General features: G+C 33.8%; 2 protein-coding genes across 2 annotated transcripts; one reads left to right on the forward strand and one right to left on the reverse strand.

Annotated features, from left to right (window-relative positions):
* Positions 1 to 4,087: 4,087 nt before the first annotated feature.
* LOC145559244 (putative 12-oxophytodienoate reductase 11) lies at positions 4,088 to 5,116 on the forward strand (the record flags this gene model as incomplete). Its single annotated transcript, XM_081620682.1, has 4 exons — positions 4,088 to 4,233; positions 4,340 to 4,443; positions 4,637 to 4,813; positions 4,920 to 5,116. Coding segments are annotated over 4 exons (624 nt in total), but the record flags the coding sequence as incomplete, so codon positions are not given.
* A 1,218-nt stretch (positions 5,117 to 6,334) lies between these two features.
* LOC145559245 (antiviral protein MAP-like) lies at positions 6,335 to 7,240 on the reverse strand. Its single transcript, XM_081620683.1, has one exon. It carries the CDS (start codon positions 7,238 to 7,240, stop codon positions 6,335 to 6,337), a length of 906 nt encoding a protein of 301 aa, XP_081476809.1.
* Positions 7,241 to 20,393: the final 13,153 nt, after the last annotated feature.

Below are 20,393 nucleotides of genomic sequence, written 5' to 3' on the forward strand. Positions count from 1 at the left end.
AGGCCAGGGAAGCAGAGGCAGGGGAATCAGAGGTGGTGGAGGTAGAGGTGGTGGAGGCAGAGGTAGGGGAAGATCAAATATTCCAGTGGGAGTTGGAGTATTCTTTGGAGAAGATGGTTCTGTAATAACCAATGTGTGTATTGTGTGATCTGATTATAATGATTGAGTCATTCTTTGCAATTATAGGTTTTATCAATTTGTAACTTTACTTTGCCTTTTCTATGTCACATGTCAGAAGGGGGGCTCCAAGCCATAGGACCAGCAGCAGAGGTGATAGGACTATGTCAGTAAATCAAGGAGCATTGAATTACCTAGTTATGGGAAGCCAATCAAGTCAGCAGTCAACTTTGAACAATCAGCCTAATTAGAAGGGGCCTATGTCTGTTAATCTTTTGTTTTTTGTTGTTGCAAACAATTATGCCAGTATATGTGGCTGTTTACATTAGAAGGACCAGTATTTTGTTGTTGCAAACAATATTGCAGTCAGTATTACGCCATTTTGTATGGCTGTGGGAATTATGTGAACATTATGTAATTTTGGAATGATTATGGCAATGGCAATATATGTCATGTGTTTATGAAGTGTTGTTCTTTGCTACTTTGCACATAAAGCTTAAACTGATTTCATTTCATAGGATTAATTGGGTACATGTCTTCAATACAAACCAACCAACATCAGCATACTCCTACTTCAAATACACAACCATAATCCCAACAAAAATACAAACAAAAATCAAAGTCCTAGAGAAATTTGATTCTGCCCTTGAACAATGCATGAGCTCAATCCTAAGCTGGCCAACTTCCCTTGTCAATTGTTTCACTTCTTCCTCTAGTTTCTCCTTCCTCCCTTGTAATTTCTTCACCTTTTCTTCCAAAAATGTCTTCTGAAACTCCATCTCTGCTATAGTTGTATCCTTCTCAAATATTTGAAATCGCAGCTCATCCTCATTGCTTGCTTCAATCCACTTCATGAAATTGCAATTTGTATCCTGCACAAAACTCTTAATTAACAAATCTACAGCAAAACCCTGATTATGAATTTTACCACAACTATAATTAAACTCAATTAATATCAAATTACAACTCCAAACAATTAAAACTACAATATTTATTGACTTACCGACCATTTAGGACACCCGTAAAACTTCGAACCAATGTTATGCCCCTTTTTCACAGTTTGCACCACCGCATCCAACCCGCAACTACACTTTGTTTTTGAATAACAACCTCCACCCCTTGAGTTTGATGACGAACCGTATGAACCACTAGCCATGATTAGTAAGACCACCTCGTAACTGGAACAGGGGAACAACAGGGAGAGGAGAAGAGAATAGGGAGAATAAGAATTGTGACCGTTAAATAAAAGGGGAAGATATTTGGGAAATTAAAGTCAAGTCAAAAAAGGGTCCAAGTCATATAAGAAATAAAGGAAAAAAAATAAAATAATGCCACGTAGGACATTTACCTGCAATAGAAGGTAAACTGACCTGTAGGGATTGAAGAAATACAAGACCCCATAAAGTTCGGATTATTCCAGTATTTTCAAAAGTTGGGATTATTCTACGTAAATTAGACAAAGTTGGGATTATTTTTTCTAAATTTTCCTTTTTCATATAGTGACAATAAAACTTACATGTATATATTACATTTCTCACTAAATCGGTTCTTGTGTCTTTTTAATCTTTAACTCAAATTAAAACCGAATTAACAATGATGACTTATTGTATGATGTATCTACAAAAATGAGATGATAAGTAATGAACTAAGACAATTTAATAGAAGATAGCCACACATTGATTACGACTAGTATGCCAGCAACATGCTAAGTCAGTTACTAGTATTAGAGATCTCTCCTTGTTAATGTGCGTTGAAGAATGATATTTTACATTGTCTTGTATTTTTTCATGTTTATTTTACATTGTCTTGTATAATTTAAGATAAACTGTCATCATCATGTTTATGGAAGATATGAAACTAACCCACCATATATCCTCCTGACTAGCTAGTATTTTGGTTTATAACAAGTAAGAAGCGAGTCCACAGTAGGGATGCAAGCATAAATATGAATTTGTTCCGCTTTTATAATATCAACCAAGCAAGCATATATCAAACTCAATTCACATATGCTTTCAATCGGCTGTCACTGTGTTAATATGACCTCACTATCACTGTACTACCAATGTGTTGATTACTCCAATTTCATATTTGCAAAAAATGAAATTATCTCACTATAATAGACAGTGGCGGATCCAGGATTTTGGGGGAGGGGTAGCACAACCGACAACGTACACTATGACACTAAGTTCAAAATGCGCTAAGGCAAATTAGTTAATATAAAAGGGAATTAAAAAAAGTATAATTGAATCACTGCCCACTTTTTTTTTTTTTTTTTGAAGAAAAATCACTGCCCACTTAAAGTAAACAATAAGCAACAAACTTATAAGCAAATTATCAATTAGCAAATAGCAAATTATCAATTAGCAACAAACAGTGAAACAACAATTAGTAATTGTAATTAATTAGATTAAAGTCTTGGCCTTTCTTTGTCAAACAGTGAAACAGTGAAGCAGCAAATAGAATTCGTCAAACATTCATTGATTCATACATTATACATAACAATAATTTAATAAACAATAAGCAAATAGCAATTAGTAATTAATAAAGATTAATAACATATTAACAATTACTTAGGAATATTTACTTACCTTTTGAAATCCAGATCTAACAGAGCCGAGGTCAGAGGCACAGAGCAGCAGGCCAGCAGCCAGCAGGGCCGCAGGGGAAGACGGGAACTCAGGCGGCTTGACGGCGTCCGGCACTCCGGCACGCATGAAGTTTTTCAATTATATATAGTATGCTATGATTTGGCGACACATCATATGCCAAATGGAAAAATAAGTGACACATGACAAAACAACATGTTGATATTGATTGATATTGATATTGATGTTTCTCATTAGCTTGCTTAAAGGTTAGTTAAACGCTTTAATCTTAGCTTCAATAATAAAGAGTCGTGAATTGTTCCTCATCTTGCTAACGATTTGACTTTTAATTCCCTACAAATTAAAGATTGTTTTATTTAGTGAATTGCTAAATACCGCCAACAAAATTTATCAAACCGCCAACATTTCAAGTAAAGGGACAACATTGCCCTTACTAAAATCTTCCCCATATTCTTTCTCTTAACTTCATTCCATGATTTCCATCCACCACTTCTTAAGCAACCACATCAACCACCACCAATCACACCACCGGTACCACCCACGCCACCATGTCGACCACTACAAACCCACAACCACCGCGTCAACCACCACCATCTACACCAGATTGCCAAGAATAATAACAGTTAATCAATATAATTATCTACAACAATAGTAATAAAATTAATTACAATTATTTTGTAATAATAATAACAATTAATTAGAATAAGTTTTGAATAAAAAAAAATAATTCTTTTTTTAAAAAAAAATTGCTGGCTAACGACGCTCAAAACCGGTTGGCCGCCACCGGTAACCGGCGGTCAAACCGATTGACCATCACGGTCAACCGGTTTTGATGGTCGGTTACCGGTGGCGGTCAACCGATTTTGAGCGCCGGTTATCAGCCACCGGATTTTTTTTTTTTTAAAAAAACTTAAATTCAAAACAAAAAGCTAATCGGAAAATTTACCTCCTTCCCCGGTTTCCAGCCATGTCCCCACCGTCAACCACCGTCACCCATGTACGAGCCACCACCTCTTGAACGCCGCTGACTGGTACGTTGGTTGTCTCTGTGGTGGTGGTGGTGGTGGTGGCTGTTTTTGGGGATCTTGAGGGGTTGTTGATGAGAGAGAAAAAAGAAAGAGGAGAAAGATGGGTTTGGGTTTAGTATTTTAGTAAGGGCAATAACGTCATTTTGCTTAAAAAGTTGGCGGTTTTGATATTTTTTGTTGGCGGTATTTAACACCTCCCTTTATTTATGCCATGTATATCATTCATGAACGATAGATCATAAGATAGCAATGCTCGTTTTATAATATGTATGTGTTGATAATAGTGGCCTTCCTTCCAAGTTATAGACATATTAATCTTAAATATCATGTCTAAATTTTAGGGTTGTTTTACCACCACTTACAAGATCAAGGTCTTATGGAAACATACCTCAAGCACATGCGATTTTATATTACTCTCAACGGACTTCAAAAGGAGGTTTGCTCATATCTGAAGCAACTGGAGTTTCTGAAACTGCTCAAGGGTATGCTTGAGGCTCCTAATTCTATATATCTTTACCTTCATTCAATATATATGTTAACTACATTTTAAAAAAATTGTTCAAATACTCTCTCAATCGGCCTGTATAGGTATCCATACACGCCTGCTGGTATATGGACGAAACAACAAATTGAGGCAAAGGGAGGTGTATTTTTCTGTCTACTCTGGCATGTTGGACGAGTTTCCAGTCGAGGTACGTACTTGCCTTCAAATTATTGTGTCAGCTATTGTGTGACGGAGGGAGTATGTAAAATTGTTGTTAATAATAAGTCTATTTTATGCCTTTTGTGATTCTTGTTTTTCTCTTAAATTTGGAATTTCTTAATCTATCTAACTTCCCTTAGTAAAAAATTACCAATTTAATTATTTGTTGTTGCAAATCATAGATTATCAACCAAACGGGGAAGCTCCAATCTCATCCACTGATAAGACTCTGTCACCTCAACTTCGAGGCAACAACATTGAAACTGATCAATTCTCTCCCCCAAGGCGGCTTAGAGTTGATGAAATACCTTCACTTGTAAATGATTTCAGACTTGCCGCTAGAAATGCAATAGAAGCTGGTAAGTATGGACTATATATATAGTAACTCCACAAAGAAAAATTTCGTACGTATGAGATTAAAAGTTTGACGCTCTTATATATATATATATAAACTTGAATTTTCAGGATTTGACGGTGTTGAAATCCATGGTGCTCATGGATACCTTATTGATCAGTTTATGAAAGACAATATAGCTAACCCGGATTTGCCTAGAAGATTTGAGCTTAATGCACCTCTTAATCACTACCATCGAGAGACTTTTTATACTTCTGATCCCGTTGTTGGCTACACTGATTATCCTTTCCTTGAAGACTCAATGTAGTATATTATTTTTGAATCATGCAAAATCAAATGCATTTTAATTATGACGTACTTTCTTTGAGTTATCTATCAACCATGAGATTGTTGAAACTAAGACTCAAGTGAAATAATATTAATTGAGATAAACAAAAAACTGATTTTATTAACTCACTGCTACACTACGAGAATACAGAGATGCTTGAATATAAATAGCATATGGAATAACAACCTAAAGCTAATAATTAGGAGCATGATCTTATCTAACTAACCCACTATGCATGACTCCACTAACAGTAACAATGACTACTCCCACGTAATTAGCCACTAACCATTTACTCCTAAAGACTCTAACTTATCAATGACATTTAACAAATTCACCTAAAATATAGCTAGTTACTTTGAATCAATCTAACAGAGATTGAGTGGCGTCAATCCAAAGTTACGCATGGTTAAAAGATTTAGTTATTTATTTAGATTAGTTTTAGGAAAATATAATTATTTTAATTACTTTCTTAGGAATTACTTTTTTTTTTTTGAGGAATTCTTAGGAATTACTTTAGCATAAGTATTATCTTTTAAAATCCTGGTTCGCATGCAATGGGATCAATGTAAGTCTTATAAATTTCAGAGATTGATGAGTTGAATGATAAGAATTTTGTTTGATGAGCTTTTGAGGGAATCAAGCCAAACACATAATCGCACATTTTTGGCATCTTGTTGACTAATTTTGACAAGAAACACTCGATTTATGCGAGAGTTAGGATCTATCTTTGTTATTTTTGTTAGGTCTACTTAGATCCATATCATTATACCATCGATGATTCTTGTCATTTATTGAATATGGAATGAAATAATGTTTATTGAGATGATAAATAAACAATGTTTACCGATGTATTTGTCATTTGAAAATTAAAATTATTGACATTGAAATCAGTATTATTGAATAAGGATTAATTGAAATATTATTTTTAGGCAACGACAATGAGGCTTAACATTACATGGATCTTGGTTATTGGTACATTAATACAAGTACACGCATGATTATTTATTCATATACTCCGATCCGTAAGAAGCTACGGATCGGAGTAGTAGAGGTATATATGATACATGCTTGTCTCTAAAGTCGGCTAATGAAGCCATAATATGTACAAGATTAGAGCATTATTATTTTGATGTGTTATTATAAGCTAAGGAAGGCAGCCATTTTAACATTACACAAGTGCAGATTGCAAGACTCCGACTATATATCATCGTCCAAAATAACACTAAGGGTGCTAGACTTGTACTTGAGGAGCCCCATGTCGTTTTTTATTTCGTCTACTCTATTCACCTCCTGCCGGTAATCAACGTTACTTATTATAAGAGTTGGTGTAATAGTAACGCATTTAGGTGTTGCTGCTTCTGCTTTATGTATAGCTTGAGAAATCGGATCCCAATTATTCTGAAAAGCCACCATTTTCTTTTTGAAGGAATCGGTATTATCCCCCCTAACTATTGCTTGCTCCATAAATTTGAACCGTGCTGCCTCTGGAACCATTTGGATCGCGATAAGAAAAAACCTAGCCTCATTCGTGCCCTTGTTTAGTTCACTCTCTTGTTTATTGTACACATTTCTAATGGCCCCGTCTAGGTTTTGTATTCCTAGTACAAGGTTCTTTCGAGTTGTACCAGCAGCCGGCTCTAGGCTGTTATAGTTACCTCCGAATCTAGTGGTTCTTTTAGTTGATCCTGGGAAAAGGCGGTCCTTAGCAGCCTGAGGAGCGTCACTAAGGAAATTGGCTCGGTACTTTCCATTGTATTTGACGTTGTCTTGATAAGCCCATACATATAAATCTTTGGCATCTATTCCTAAGGTCACCCATTGCGTGTTACTAATTTTGAGGTCTACTAAGACATATTCGGCTCCTGTTAAAGGGGGGTTTCGAGTTGATTGTAAGGTGCAAGCCCTAGTTGGGGCTTCTACTTGATTGCGCAATCTTGTTAGAAAACTTGAGTAGCCTGTAACACCGTTTGTTAGTTCAAATGTTACAGTGCTGTAGGCTAGGGTTTCTCCGTCTTGCGCTGTTGTTAACGGTGGAACAACCGCCATCATCACCATCATGCACCACCATATAATAACCGATAATGGTGCTGCCAGCAACTTCATTTTTTTTTTTTCTTGTTTCCTTACCTGTATAATAATTACGGAGCATATTATATGCACATATACTTAATTAGTTAAGTACGTAATAATTTAATTATACTGAATTCCCCTAGGCCCTAGCTACCACATGTTACTTTGATTGTATGATATCTTGTAAAATAATATGATAACATGTACACTAATTGTGACGGTATACATTAATTGAAAAATTAAAATATGATGATGCAGTCATACAGATCGATCGAGTTTTTATTTTTTTAACGAAAAACATAAGGCCATCTTAGAAAAGGTACTAAATAAAAGTAATGTATGTAAGGCTTAGCTTTATTATATTACTTGTTCTTCAACTCATAAAAAAATAAAAAAATTATTGGAAATATATACTTAAATATGTAAAAATTATTATTTTCAAGTCATAAAATTTTAATACGAGTAACATCTAATTGGTAGAATTATTTTAAGTTTCAAAAATCATGTAAAAAGGCCATAATAATTTTAAGCTACCCACTTTTTAATTACCCATCCAAAATAAAAACCATGAATATGAAATATGCATACGGAGTACAATATAGATTAAAGAATTAGGCCAGAAAAAACAGTTTTCTACAAATGAAAAAATAGACATTTGAATAATTTCACCATCATTTTATTCAAGCAAGTAAAGATCGAAATTATTGCATAAGCTGTTGATAACAACACGATATCGTATACATAGTACGTAGTTAAAAGTATATATACACTGATCAATCAATGCATAATTATTAATGATTAAAGTTAGCTCCAAATTGAACAAAGCACACAAAACGAAACATGTATAGTTGGGAATTTGGGATAAAGAAACTTACGTAAATATTGGGGCGTTGGATGATGAAGAAAATGAGTGGTAACTAATGTTTGATAATTTAGTGAAAGACAAGGTCTAATGTGTAGCTAAATCTTCTTAAATAGGCAAATAGATCAACTTGCTAAGGAATAAGGAACTTATTAATTCAGAAACTTCATGATTAAACACGAGGATCACGAGTACAAGTAAGTGTCAACAACAATACATAATGATAATAATGTTAATTTAATGGAGTACTATGCATTTGATATGTATTACGAGATCATTATGCTATTATGTAAGCCGAAAGATTCTATTAAGTTAATTCGTAAAAACAAAATTGATAAGGGAATTCCTATCCACGAACATGCACAAACCTAATATTGGGTCATTTATATCCTACTCCTACTATTATCGATCAAATGATTTTGGGATGAAATCTATTTGAACTTTTAAAGTGAATTTCTTTTTTGGTGACAGATGTGATGCATGTTGCCTGTACCTAAAGCAAATTGAATGTAGGTTGGTGTTGCATTGAAGTATAACATTTTCAAATGAGTGTCACGGATTGATGATAAATAAAAATATTAAGCATTACTTTCTCTTAGTGCGTATAATTTTTTAGTTTTAGGCTAGATGAAAAGTCTTTGGATTTATTTGAAGTAGACTCTCTTTTTCAATGATGTGTACGACCTACACTCAGATCAAAAGGTACGAGAATTAATTTCATATCATTCAAACCCCAATTATTTTTAAATTAGCCTATCTACATGCAAATAATTATTGTTAGCTAGGATCAACGTGTTCTTTTCCAAGTTATAAACATTAATCTTAATAATTATCTAAATCATTGTTAAGAAATACTAACAAAATATAAGGTCTACTGTGCTCTTAGAGTCTTAGCTTATAGATAACTACAAAACCATTTTTTTGTAATAAACCTTATCTGTATATAATATATATATATATATATGCATGTGAACGACAGATTCAAGTGTTGATTTTCTTACTCTTGTTAAATCCAACACTCTACTTGGTTGCGTAATAAAATATTTTAAGTAGGACCTTTTCTAGATAAGTTTGGTTCAATTATTACTCCACATTATTTTGGTCAATGAATTATTTTAACTAATGTAGTACACATATATATAATTAAATGGACTTTGGACCACGAGTTAAAAATAATATATTTCAAACACTAACATGTGAATTGGTTAAAAAATTCTACTCGTACTATATTCGTCCCTGTCAGTATTTTTTTAAAAAAAATAAAAATAAATTACAGTTCAATTTGTAGATGCAATGTGATTAAAAAAACGAAATGATTGTAATAATTAAATTAGCTAACCTTATTAGGTACATAAGTAATCTCATTAAATTAGACAAGGGCAAACCAAGTTAGTATTTAAAAATCAACCTAATAATTGAGCTCCATCTGAAGCCATGTTAGTAATGAGGTTAATCATAACGACGACTTATTTAAGTTTTGTCTTCATATATCATCACATTGAAATTTCGTTAAATTTTAGAGGTTACACATATGTAAATAAGGAAATAATATAAAACAATATGAGATATTATCTTCAAAATCTCGTAGAATATTTTATAACTATCATCTTCATTAGTTTAATATTCTTGATATGACTCTATATAAAAGGGTCGTTTTTATAGTTTAACATTCCATTTTCTCCCTACTATCTTATAGACATGTAGTATACTAGTATGGATTAAGTTGACAATGTTTCCGTATTGAATTTTATGGTTAACACATCTTATTAGCCAATTAACCATAATTTTGAATATTTATAAAAGTTAAGAAAGTCTGACACGTATTAAATTTAGGAAAAATTCCCCTAGACATATTAGCCTACTATTCTATTCGCCATTTTCTACCTAAAATGTAAGACTAGTAGGCCATACCCATTAGGGCTGTTCGGTCCAAGACCGGACCGACCCGGATTGGACCGAAAACCGAAAATTAGAATTTTAAGAACCGAAGACCGGACCGATTAAGTTAGGATCAAACCCGGATCGGACCGAAAGAATCGGTCCAAAACCCAGAACGGACCACTTTGGACCGATTTACGAATTGTTTTTAAAAGAATACTAAATTTTTACAAAGTTTAGGAAAACACAAAAAAAAAAGTATTGGAAAAACTATGTTGTAACGTCATTTTTACGTCTTTTTTTGTATGTTTAGTGCGAAAAAGCTTATAAATTTAAAGTGTTCTAAGCTTATTAAGGATAATTTTAACCCTTATTTAAGGTTTCACACATATTTTTAATAAAAAAAACCGGTCCGGTCCAAAACCGATTTTTATAGGGTTTTAGACCGGACCGGACCGAAGACCGGAAAAATGAATTTCAAGACCCGAAGACCGGACCGATTAATTCGGTCCGGGGTGGTCCGGTCCATTTTTTTGGTCCGGACCGATTTATGAACACCCCTAAGGCCCTGTTTGATTCACCTTAATTTTGCTGAACTGAAATTATTTTTACTGAACTGAACTTATTTTTACTGAATTGAATTTAATTTTACTGAATTGAAATTATTTTTACTGAACTTAAATTATTTTTACTGAACTGAAATTTTTTAAGGTGAATCAAACAGGGCCTAATACCCATTATTCCTTAATCCTTACAAAGTGAGAAATAAACACAAGCTATCTTATGTTACCAATTACTCCTCCGTCCTCTCTTATAAACCCTATCCTCAACTGTTGATTTTTGAAGAGGTTTCACTCGTACAAAGCCCCAAATCTTATAATAAAAAGTTTTCTTTTTTACTTTCATTTGTGTTTTAAGTTTACAATAATGTTTTCTCCTTCTGAGCCCTCGAAAAAAGGTTTTCAATCTTATATGAAAGATAATGTTTTTCGATCTCTTGCAAAAGATAAGATTTATCTCCTCTTTTCTAGGATAGAAGAAATTTCTTAATTTTAAATTCATAATAATAGATCTAATGGATTCTCGTTAAATGAAATTGTTTCGTCCATGAAAAATTGTGCGAGATTGCAAAGACTATCGAGTTTTCAAATATAAGTCGATGATTGTAAATCTTCTCTATAGATGTTGTATACTCGTATGCTATTTTATTAATGAATTAATTTTATTTTTTTTTTTAAAAAAAATCACACACACAAGCCATCTTTGATGCTCCAGTTATCAAGAAATATGTCCATCTTTGTTTAACGTGTAGCTACAGTTTTTTCAATTAAGATGAATGGTCTTCATACTTTAATTACTACCTCCGGTTTTTATTACTCGCAATATAGAAATATTTTATGTCTCACAAATAATAACCCTTTATTGCAAGTAATAAGAACCGGAGGTAGTATAGTCTTGGTCAATTATAAGACACAACAAAATTATATACAAGTACATATTTACATGTCATTACTATTAAATTAGTCTTAATATATTTTTAAAATTGTAATTAAATTTTATAAATTTTTCATATATAATTAATACAAAGTATATAAATAAAGACTAATGGTCAAAATCGTGTGTTGAAAAAAATAAAGTTAATAAAATGCATCCATGTAACAACGGTACAGAAATGGGCCTACATCATAAAGAAGTGAGGCTATGTCCTCATAGAGCAAAGCCATTGGTTGCCCAAGCCAATGGTGGTCGTCAAATATTGAATTCATATCTCTCTATTTTATTTCATTTATGTCTAATTCTCATACTCACTTATACCCATATATTCTCATTGGTTGCCCACTACTTACCCTGGTCATAAATATTTTCTTAATTATACTTGTACTAAATAACTAAAAAGAAAATTAAAAAAAATAAAATACTATCAGCCTACTTTTTGCCAAAGATCATGTCCATGACCAGTTCATGGCATTTCTCTCTCCAAAATGGATGAAATTTTATTTTTTAAATATTATTTCATCTTCTCTCTCCTCATGCCCACTACAAAAGGGCAACTAATGGCTATGCTCTTAATTTCTCTCTCAATTTTTGATCACATGTACAAAATGGTCTATTGTAAGTAGAGATGTCAAAGCCGAATCGATCCAAAAAAAACATTTGTTTCGAACTATAAACGATCCGATTTAACTTAAGAAATTGAGGATCCAAATCCGATCTATGTGATATATCCAGTTTATATAGTGTTTTACCCCCGTCCCACGGTCATAATTAGTAGTGTTTTTGGCTCTTTAGGGCCACTTTTATTACTAATTTGTGTTTTCTAGTGTTTTCGTAGTTTTAGTTGAGTTTTACAGGAAATTGCACTTTTGGAGCATTTCCCGAGTTTTCATGGATCAACTACGGAAGGTAGAAGGACACGACCACTCTTGAAGCCCAGGATCGGTGAGAGTCGGTGATTAAGGGCTCGGTATGTGATACCGGGGCTATTGGATCAATTAATCAAGACCCGATGAGGAAATCCGGATTGGGCCGAGGAATCGAGCCCAATAAAAAATCCAAGCCTCGAAGAAGAAGCCGGGCCCGATTGGGCAAGCATATGCCCGATCGGGCGGATGCGCGCATAAGCACCTTCAAGGAAGAAGCGCGCCTGATCAGGTGAGCGTAAGCTCGATCGGGCGCGGCACACCAACAGTGGGCAGAGCAAAAAGGCGGACGCGTGTTTTTTTTAGAGCTGATTAGTTTTGTTTTAATTTTTGTTTTGAGGAATGTTTAAGTACGAATTATGTACGTAAATTATGATTACCTTTTTTCTTAGACTTTCTCTCTCTACTTAGGATATTTTCTCTCTCTTAATTTCTCTCTCAACTTTGTTCTTAATTACTTTCATTAATCCAGATTTCTTTTGGTAACAATTTCTTCTCCTTTAATTTCATTTATTTTATTTACTTCTTTGATTATGTTTTGCTTTATTCATTTGATTAGTTTAGTTATGATGATGTTTGAGTAGTTTTATTTCTAGGGTTTATGGAGATCTAATAAATAATATGAAGGGGTAAATTTGTGATTGTTGATTATCAATGCTTGGTTAATTTCCTTTTGATTGATTCAATGCTATGCAATTAGGTTTGGCCAGATTTAATTGTATGAGTTTAGCAATATTAATTCGAGATTCGACAGATGAGAATTGATGTTTAGGCTTAGTTTCAATAGGCGGACTAATTTATAAATGGTTAAATCGAGATTCGACAGATGAGATTTAATACCGGTAAATTAACTCTGTGATTATAATACGTAGCGAAAGCCCTTTATAATCTGATTAATCAATGCTTGATGATTGCTTATTATGATTTGCCCTGGAATATTGTTTATTAGTGAACGTATGATTTACAACAATATTGGTTACTTTGATAATTTAGGTTATAATAATTAATTAGGAGTAGAAAGACTTGTTTCCCTGTGGAGTTCGACCCTACTTCCCTATCTACTTTAGTTAGAGGACTTAGGTAATTATTTTTGATTAGGGGATACGACTTTACCGGCCCTGTCACTATGACCGGCCTGAACTTATTCCAAATTCGAATTTAACAACTTAACCCGGCACCGATTTGACCCGACTTGAACTCAACCCGAACCCAACAGATTTGACTCGACTTGAATGCAACCTGATTCGAAAATCACCTGACAAATAACCGATTTAATCCGATCTGCTTTAACATGAACAAATATTAACCCGATCAGATTTTAACCCGGCCATAATTATAAACATAACCTATTATTAACCCTTTTTTTAAAAGTTCCTATACTACTATATAATTAAAAATTTACTAATTATTATAAATTTAGAAAGTTTAAAACTCTAACAAATATCTTATACAAATGTTTGAATTAGTAATAAAGCAAACTAATAATACTGGTAGCCTCATAAGATTAAACAATTAAAGAGTAGTACCTTAAGCAAAGGACATTCTTTTTTGTATATCATCACCATATGCGACTATCAATCTGTCAATTTATCACTAGTTCATTACTAATCGTCTCACTTATGTATGTAGATATGATAAGTCATCGATAATTATTCAATTTACACTTGGCTCTAAGATAAAAGTTCCACAAGAATTATTAAATGAGAAAACTACTTCTTTGCATTTCATAATAATTAACCACGCAATATGAGAAATTACACATGAATGACTTGATATCTACCCAATAATAAGGTAAAAATTATATTCAATAGCTACTCTAGCTGAAAAATGATCTATTTGTATATTGAATTTGATCAACTTGACCAAAATATAGACAAATATAGAAAGGATTTGAATCGGTACGGTATTGGCCAAATATTGAATCAACCTTATCTTAATCAAACCGAACTTGACCGAACCAAAATCAATTCGCCCCAAATTTATATGACTTGAAATTAACCCGGTCAAACCCGTTTTGAAATTGGTTCGAATTTTATCCGAATCGAACATGAACTGATCTGAAGTTGACCCGACCCATATCCGACTTGGACTCGATAGACCATGACCCGAATTTGATCCAATCCTAATTTGACTTGACCCGACCCAACCCGATTTAAAAGAATAATTTTGACTCGATGATATCAGATTCGAACATAATCGACCCGATTAGACCACTTTAGTGTTTTACTAAATATGAAAATTGTGAGATAAAATATAAATTCACTTTGTATACATTTTAGTGTTTTAATATATGTAGAGCACAAGCTAAAGTTTGCGTTTGAGTGGTATGACAATCCAATAACAAAATTCAATACAACAATAATAACATAATATGGCTTGGCCTTATTTGTTTCGCTACATGCATTACATTGACAAGCATGGCATAACCATTTAGCTTCATTATTAACTTAAACATCATATATTTTTCTTAAACAACATACATTCTATAAATTTGTTCACGTCAACAGCAGCGGCGGTGGCGGTGATGTAGACGGCTCATGGTTAGACCAGATCCCCACAAGTTCCACGAGTGTAGCATACAAGGTCTGGACAACACTTAAGGTAAGCGTTACAGATTTCGTTCCTTTGCTGGCACCAACCAGCAGCTCCGTCGTTTACCGTTTCGAGCATGATGTTTGAGAGGGGATTCTGTTGTATGGTGTTTGTGGTGAGCGGAGTTCGGCGCACTGCCAAAGTTGGTTGTGTCATGGTGCCTACCACAACAATGGCAACCATGAATAATAGCACTTGACCAACTTTCATGTTTTTGGTCATCTCGGACTTCTTACTATGAGGAATTGTATTTTTTTTATTTTTTTTATGTAGACGAAATTTGATCCTAAGGTACACGGAATTATTTTCTTGTATGAAGCTGGGTTGATGAGTTGTATTGAGAAAACTCGTTTTATAGCCGGTCCAATGTTTAGTTGTTGATGACTTTATTTTTTTTTTAAATGTCCTCGTCAATTAATTTAGTCCACAAACTTATCTCATAGTAAGGATAAACATTACTAGTTTACTACGTTCATTGAACTAGCTATAGAAAATTAAAAAAAAAAAAAACTTATTACTGGAAGAAAAACGTGGATCAATTGATACTCAACTGAAGTACGGAGTACTAAACAAAAAAAAGGACAATAATTGAATGGCCTTAAAATCTTAAATAAATGTCATTCATACGTGTCTTTTTAATCAAGGACAACACTATTGTAGAGATTGGGCAATAAAGAAATAACAAAATAAAAAAAATAAAAAAAAAAAAAAAAAGCCAAAATGGATTTGGACCAAATAAGTACGGAGTAATAATGGTAATTAACTTAGCATTAACAAAGACAACAACTAGCATGGTTTAAAACCAGTAACACATTTGCTAAATGGATGTTAGTACTTCATGATTTGCAATAGCCTTCTTCTCTAATTCCCCAAGTTAAAAAAAAAAAAAAAAAAAAAAAAAAAAAAAAAAAAAAAAAAAAAAAAAAAAAAAAAAAAGAGAGAGAGAGAAGGGAAGGAAACCATATTACCAATCAAGTTAAACTTGAAATTTTTTATTTTATATACACAAAGGCACATGATACACAAAAATTAGAGTATGCACATTTAATGTTTATTGATTATTTAAGAATATTTAAATGAGAAAAGAAAAAAAAAAAAAAATCAAATGAGTTAAAAATCAACCTCAACCGTATCCTGCACCCAAATGTGTATATATGTGTTTAAATCTACAAAATATGGTAGAAAAGGTTTTTGAACCAGAACTACCTAGCCTACATAGAGTGTAAATTAAAATGTCTAAGTATAGATGACATATTATATTGTGTGTGATCAATACATAAATTGTTTGAAATCGAAGGCCTACAAGAAAGTACATAAATTGTGCTTTCATTTAACAATTGGAAATTACAATACACCTTTGACAAATTAGCACAACATCATCGTCATCAACAACAATATTTTGTTGCTTATTATACTGAATTAGTACCGCACACAAAACTTCTATTAGACATAAACATGTTATTATGACCACTTACCAAACGTGTCATTGCTTAACATTATTACTTGTATTACAATAATTATATTAACTTGCACTGACTTAAATAGAACTTCACAATTCAGCCTCATCCTCATCACTCTTGGTTATAAAATTAAAAAAAAATTAAAAAAAACAACTTTATGTTAGTCGTAACTCATTTTTTTTTAATGCTTTTTAAGGTTTTCTTATAAAATTTGGATATCTTGAAAATATTCAAAGCCATGTTTAAGATAATAGGTCGGGATAAATTGACCCCACTTATTAACTCACTTTTGTAAGAGTTTGCTACATTATTCAATTATAATAAGAAGAGAAGACAGTTAAATTACTTATCTTGGACAAACAATCTACGCATTCGATCGACAAATATAAGTTACCCAAATTTAATTACATATATTTATATATATAATAATAATATATGTACAATGTTTGTACAATATGCGTACAAAAAATAGTATAATAAACGTATTTAAGTTTAATTAGAATTAGTATGTATAAACCCACTTGAAAATATTACTAAGTTTGTCAGTGATCTTGATATAGAATTTGATAAGAAAACTAAAAAACAATAACATGCTATATATATTAGTATGAATGAAGAGAACCACTTTAGTCGTAACATGACACTATATATTTCTTTAGGTTTTCTTATAAAACTCGGCTAGCTTGATATGCAATTTGATAATTAAGAAAAATAAAACAATGCTAGGCTATATATAAAGAAGATGCACTTTCTTGTAATGGAATTAGATGTGACATAATGTTTTTATTCTTACCTACTGCAGTGCAACACGGAATGTTATTCCTTATTATTGTTTTTTATAATTTACATCAAACTTAATTGATAATAGTAATAACAATATACAATCAAAGGAAAAAAAAAACACTCGTAATCTAGATAAGAATGAGCATTCTTATATAGATATTAGAGCTGTCAGTTTCTGATCCGAACCGTTAAACCCGACTGTTTCGAACCGATCCGAAAAGGAACTGAACTGTTTAAAACCCGTTTTTTGGAAATCGAAAACTGACCCGACCCAATTTTTTCCAAACCGAAACTGAACTAAACCGAATTTGTGCAAATTGTTACTAACCCGACCCGTTATCAAGCCAAACCGTTACAACCCGAAACTGAAAGCAACCCAAACCGATTACGTTTAAACCCGATAGTAACCCGACCCGTTTTAAACCGAAAACCGTTAAAACCCGATAAAAATCCGATAAACCTAAATCGTTCCAACCCGTAACCCGTTGTGACCGAACCGTTTATAATCCGTAACCCGTTGTGACCGAACCGTTTACGACCCGTAGCCCGTTATGACCAAACCGTTTAAAACCCGTAACCCGTTATGACTGAGTCATTTACAACCTGTTACCCAATATGTTTATGATATAATCTGTTTCAACCCACTACTCGATAAACCCAACTTATTTATGACTTGACTTGATTATAACATGACTCGTTCCTACCCATTATCTGACTAATTCGACTCGATAATCATCCAACTCAATTTTAACCCGATATGATTTTGATTAGAAACCCGTTTCAAATTGGGTAAACTCGTTTTCAAACCAACCAAGTTCAATCTAAACCGATTATAACCGAAACAATAATGGTTGGACCCGATTTCACCCGATCTATTTTGAACCGAAACCCATTTTCGAACCGACCCAGTTAAACCCAAACTGATTATGACCCAAACCAATTACGACCCGTCCTGATTAAGACCCGAACTGTTTTTAACCGAAACCCACATTAAATGGGCTAAACCCGTTTTCAAACCGACCCAATTCAACCTAAATTGATTATGACCCGAACCGACTAGAACCCGACCCGATAAGGACCCGATCCGAATAGAAACTGCAATTAAAAAAACCAAACCGAACTGACCCGATAATTTTCAAAACCGACCCAAACCGACCCGCTTATTATTTTAATCCGTTATAAACCGACCCGTTATAACCCGAAACTGATAAACCCAACCCAAACCCGAACTGTTTAACCGAATTGACACCCCTAATAGATATTAATGTTTCTTTTGTTTCTGTAATGGTACATGTTTTCTAACAAAAGGGAATGCCTTGATAATAGTAGCACCACCCATTAGTTTCAAGTCTTAGAAATGCAAAGCTAGAAAAAAAAAAAAAAAAAAAAAATCTTTACAAAGGTATTAAAGCCAAATTATTTTTATTTTTCAAAAATAACTGACATTGTGAATTGATGAATATGAAGATGGATATGGGGGAGATATTGGTGATGGTTTTGTCATCAAAGGGCATGCAACAAGAAAAAGATCAAAATGAATGCATGCAACTATCAGAGATTTTTAGCACCCTGCATTCGACCTGCGTATAGGTATGAATTGCTACTCAAAACTTTTGACGAGGCTACGAAATCAAGTTGCAGCTTCTACCATAGTTTGTGTCCTAAAATCGACTAGAGCTGTCCCATTGAAAGGTCAAGAGTACGTGTTATTAAACCTAATGTTTAGTAACACTAAATTTATAACTCTAGGCATATATGTCAAAAACTTATGCATTTATGCTTATGAAGACTGTTATATATGATGATGGGAAGTATAGGGCTAGTTTTTTTAGTGGTGTTCTTGAAGAGGCCAAAAACAACCTTTTCCCTGGACCTACAAGATTGGAAGATCAATGAAATACTTGTATTCAATTAAGATAAGTTTAATAGTACTGTATTGATTTGTATATCTGAAATCATGCAGGTATATCTAAAACCAAGATTTTGTGCATTTGACAAATAAGATCGCATCAAATTGTTTACTGTTTATTACATTATGAATGTTCGTGGCTTTGCCTTTACATGGGGATTTCAGCAAAGAAGTTATCATTTGACATACATTTGGGTATTTAGTCATATTCAAAAGTCTTGACAAGATTAAGAAACCAAGCTATAGGCCCCGACATGATTTGTGGTCTAAAATCAACAACAAATACTCCATTGAAAGGCAGAGGGTATGTATTACTAAATCTTTATGAAAGAATACAATATATGAGAAGTTTCATGTAATTTATTACTTTATAAATAACTATAGTATAGTTCATGTGGACTATGTAAATAATGATTTCGAGAAATTGATATCAAAGACGGAACTCTCAACCAATGTGTTTTTATTTACACTACTTATATTTTTTCCCTTCGAATAATTATATGGATTTTTTCGCATTTGCTACCACCTAAAACACCTAGCTTTAAATTTGCTACCGTTTTAAATTTTTTTTTACTTTGCTACCGCCTAAATTAGAGTTTGTTAGATATCACTACCACTTAACGGAATCCGTTAGGATTTCCGTTAAGTTTCTTAAGTTTATTAAAAAAATAAAAAAAAAACAACCCAGCCACCCCACTGCCACCGACCCCCATCCCCTCAACTGCCAGTCTGCCACCCTTCCCCCTGCCGGCGGCCGGCGCTAAAAGATTCGGCCGGCGGCAACCTCACCCCCTCCCTTTTCCCCACCCATTAAGCCAACCCCCCTCCCTATCCCTCACCCACGAAACCAACCCCACCACCCACGAAGCCGTCCCCCACCGAAATCAGCCCCCCTCCCCGCCGTTACCCCACCGGAATCGAACCCTAAACCCGAAACCACCCCTAACCCTAAACCTCAAGCCACCCAAATGAATTGAGGGTTTGTGAATTAAGGGTTTGCGAATTTGGTGGTTTAGGGTTTGTGAATTGGGGGTTTGCGAATTTGGTGGCTGTGGTGGTGTTGCAGGCTTCTGCGAAATGGTGGCTGCGAATTGAGGAGGGGCTGCGAAATTGGTGGCGGAGCTGGTGTTGCGGGTGGGTGCGAATTGGTGGCTGCTGGAGGTAACGGGGAAGGAGGCTGAATTTGGTGGTGGTTGGCTTAGGTGGGTGGGGGAAAGGGAGTGGGGGTTGGCTTTGTGGTGGGGGAAAGGGAGGGGGGTTAGCTTCGTGGGTGGGGGAAAGG

This window comes from Chenopodium album, chromosome 9, assembly GCF_948465745.1.
Source record: "Chenopodium album chromosome 9, dcCheAlbu1.1, whole genome shotgun sequence".
In the NCBI taxonomy this organism is placed as follows: Eukaryota; Viridiplantae; Streptophyta; class Magnoliopsida; order Caryophyllales; family Amaranthaceae; genus Chenopodium; species Chenopodium album.

Excerpts from the sequence above, each read along its gene's own strand:
- LOC145559245 (XM_081620683.1), bottom strand. The coding sequence starts at position 7,240 with ATGAAGTTGCTGGCAGCACCATTATCGGTTATTATATGGTGGTGCATG.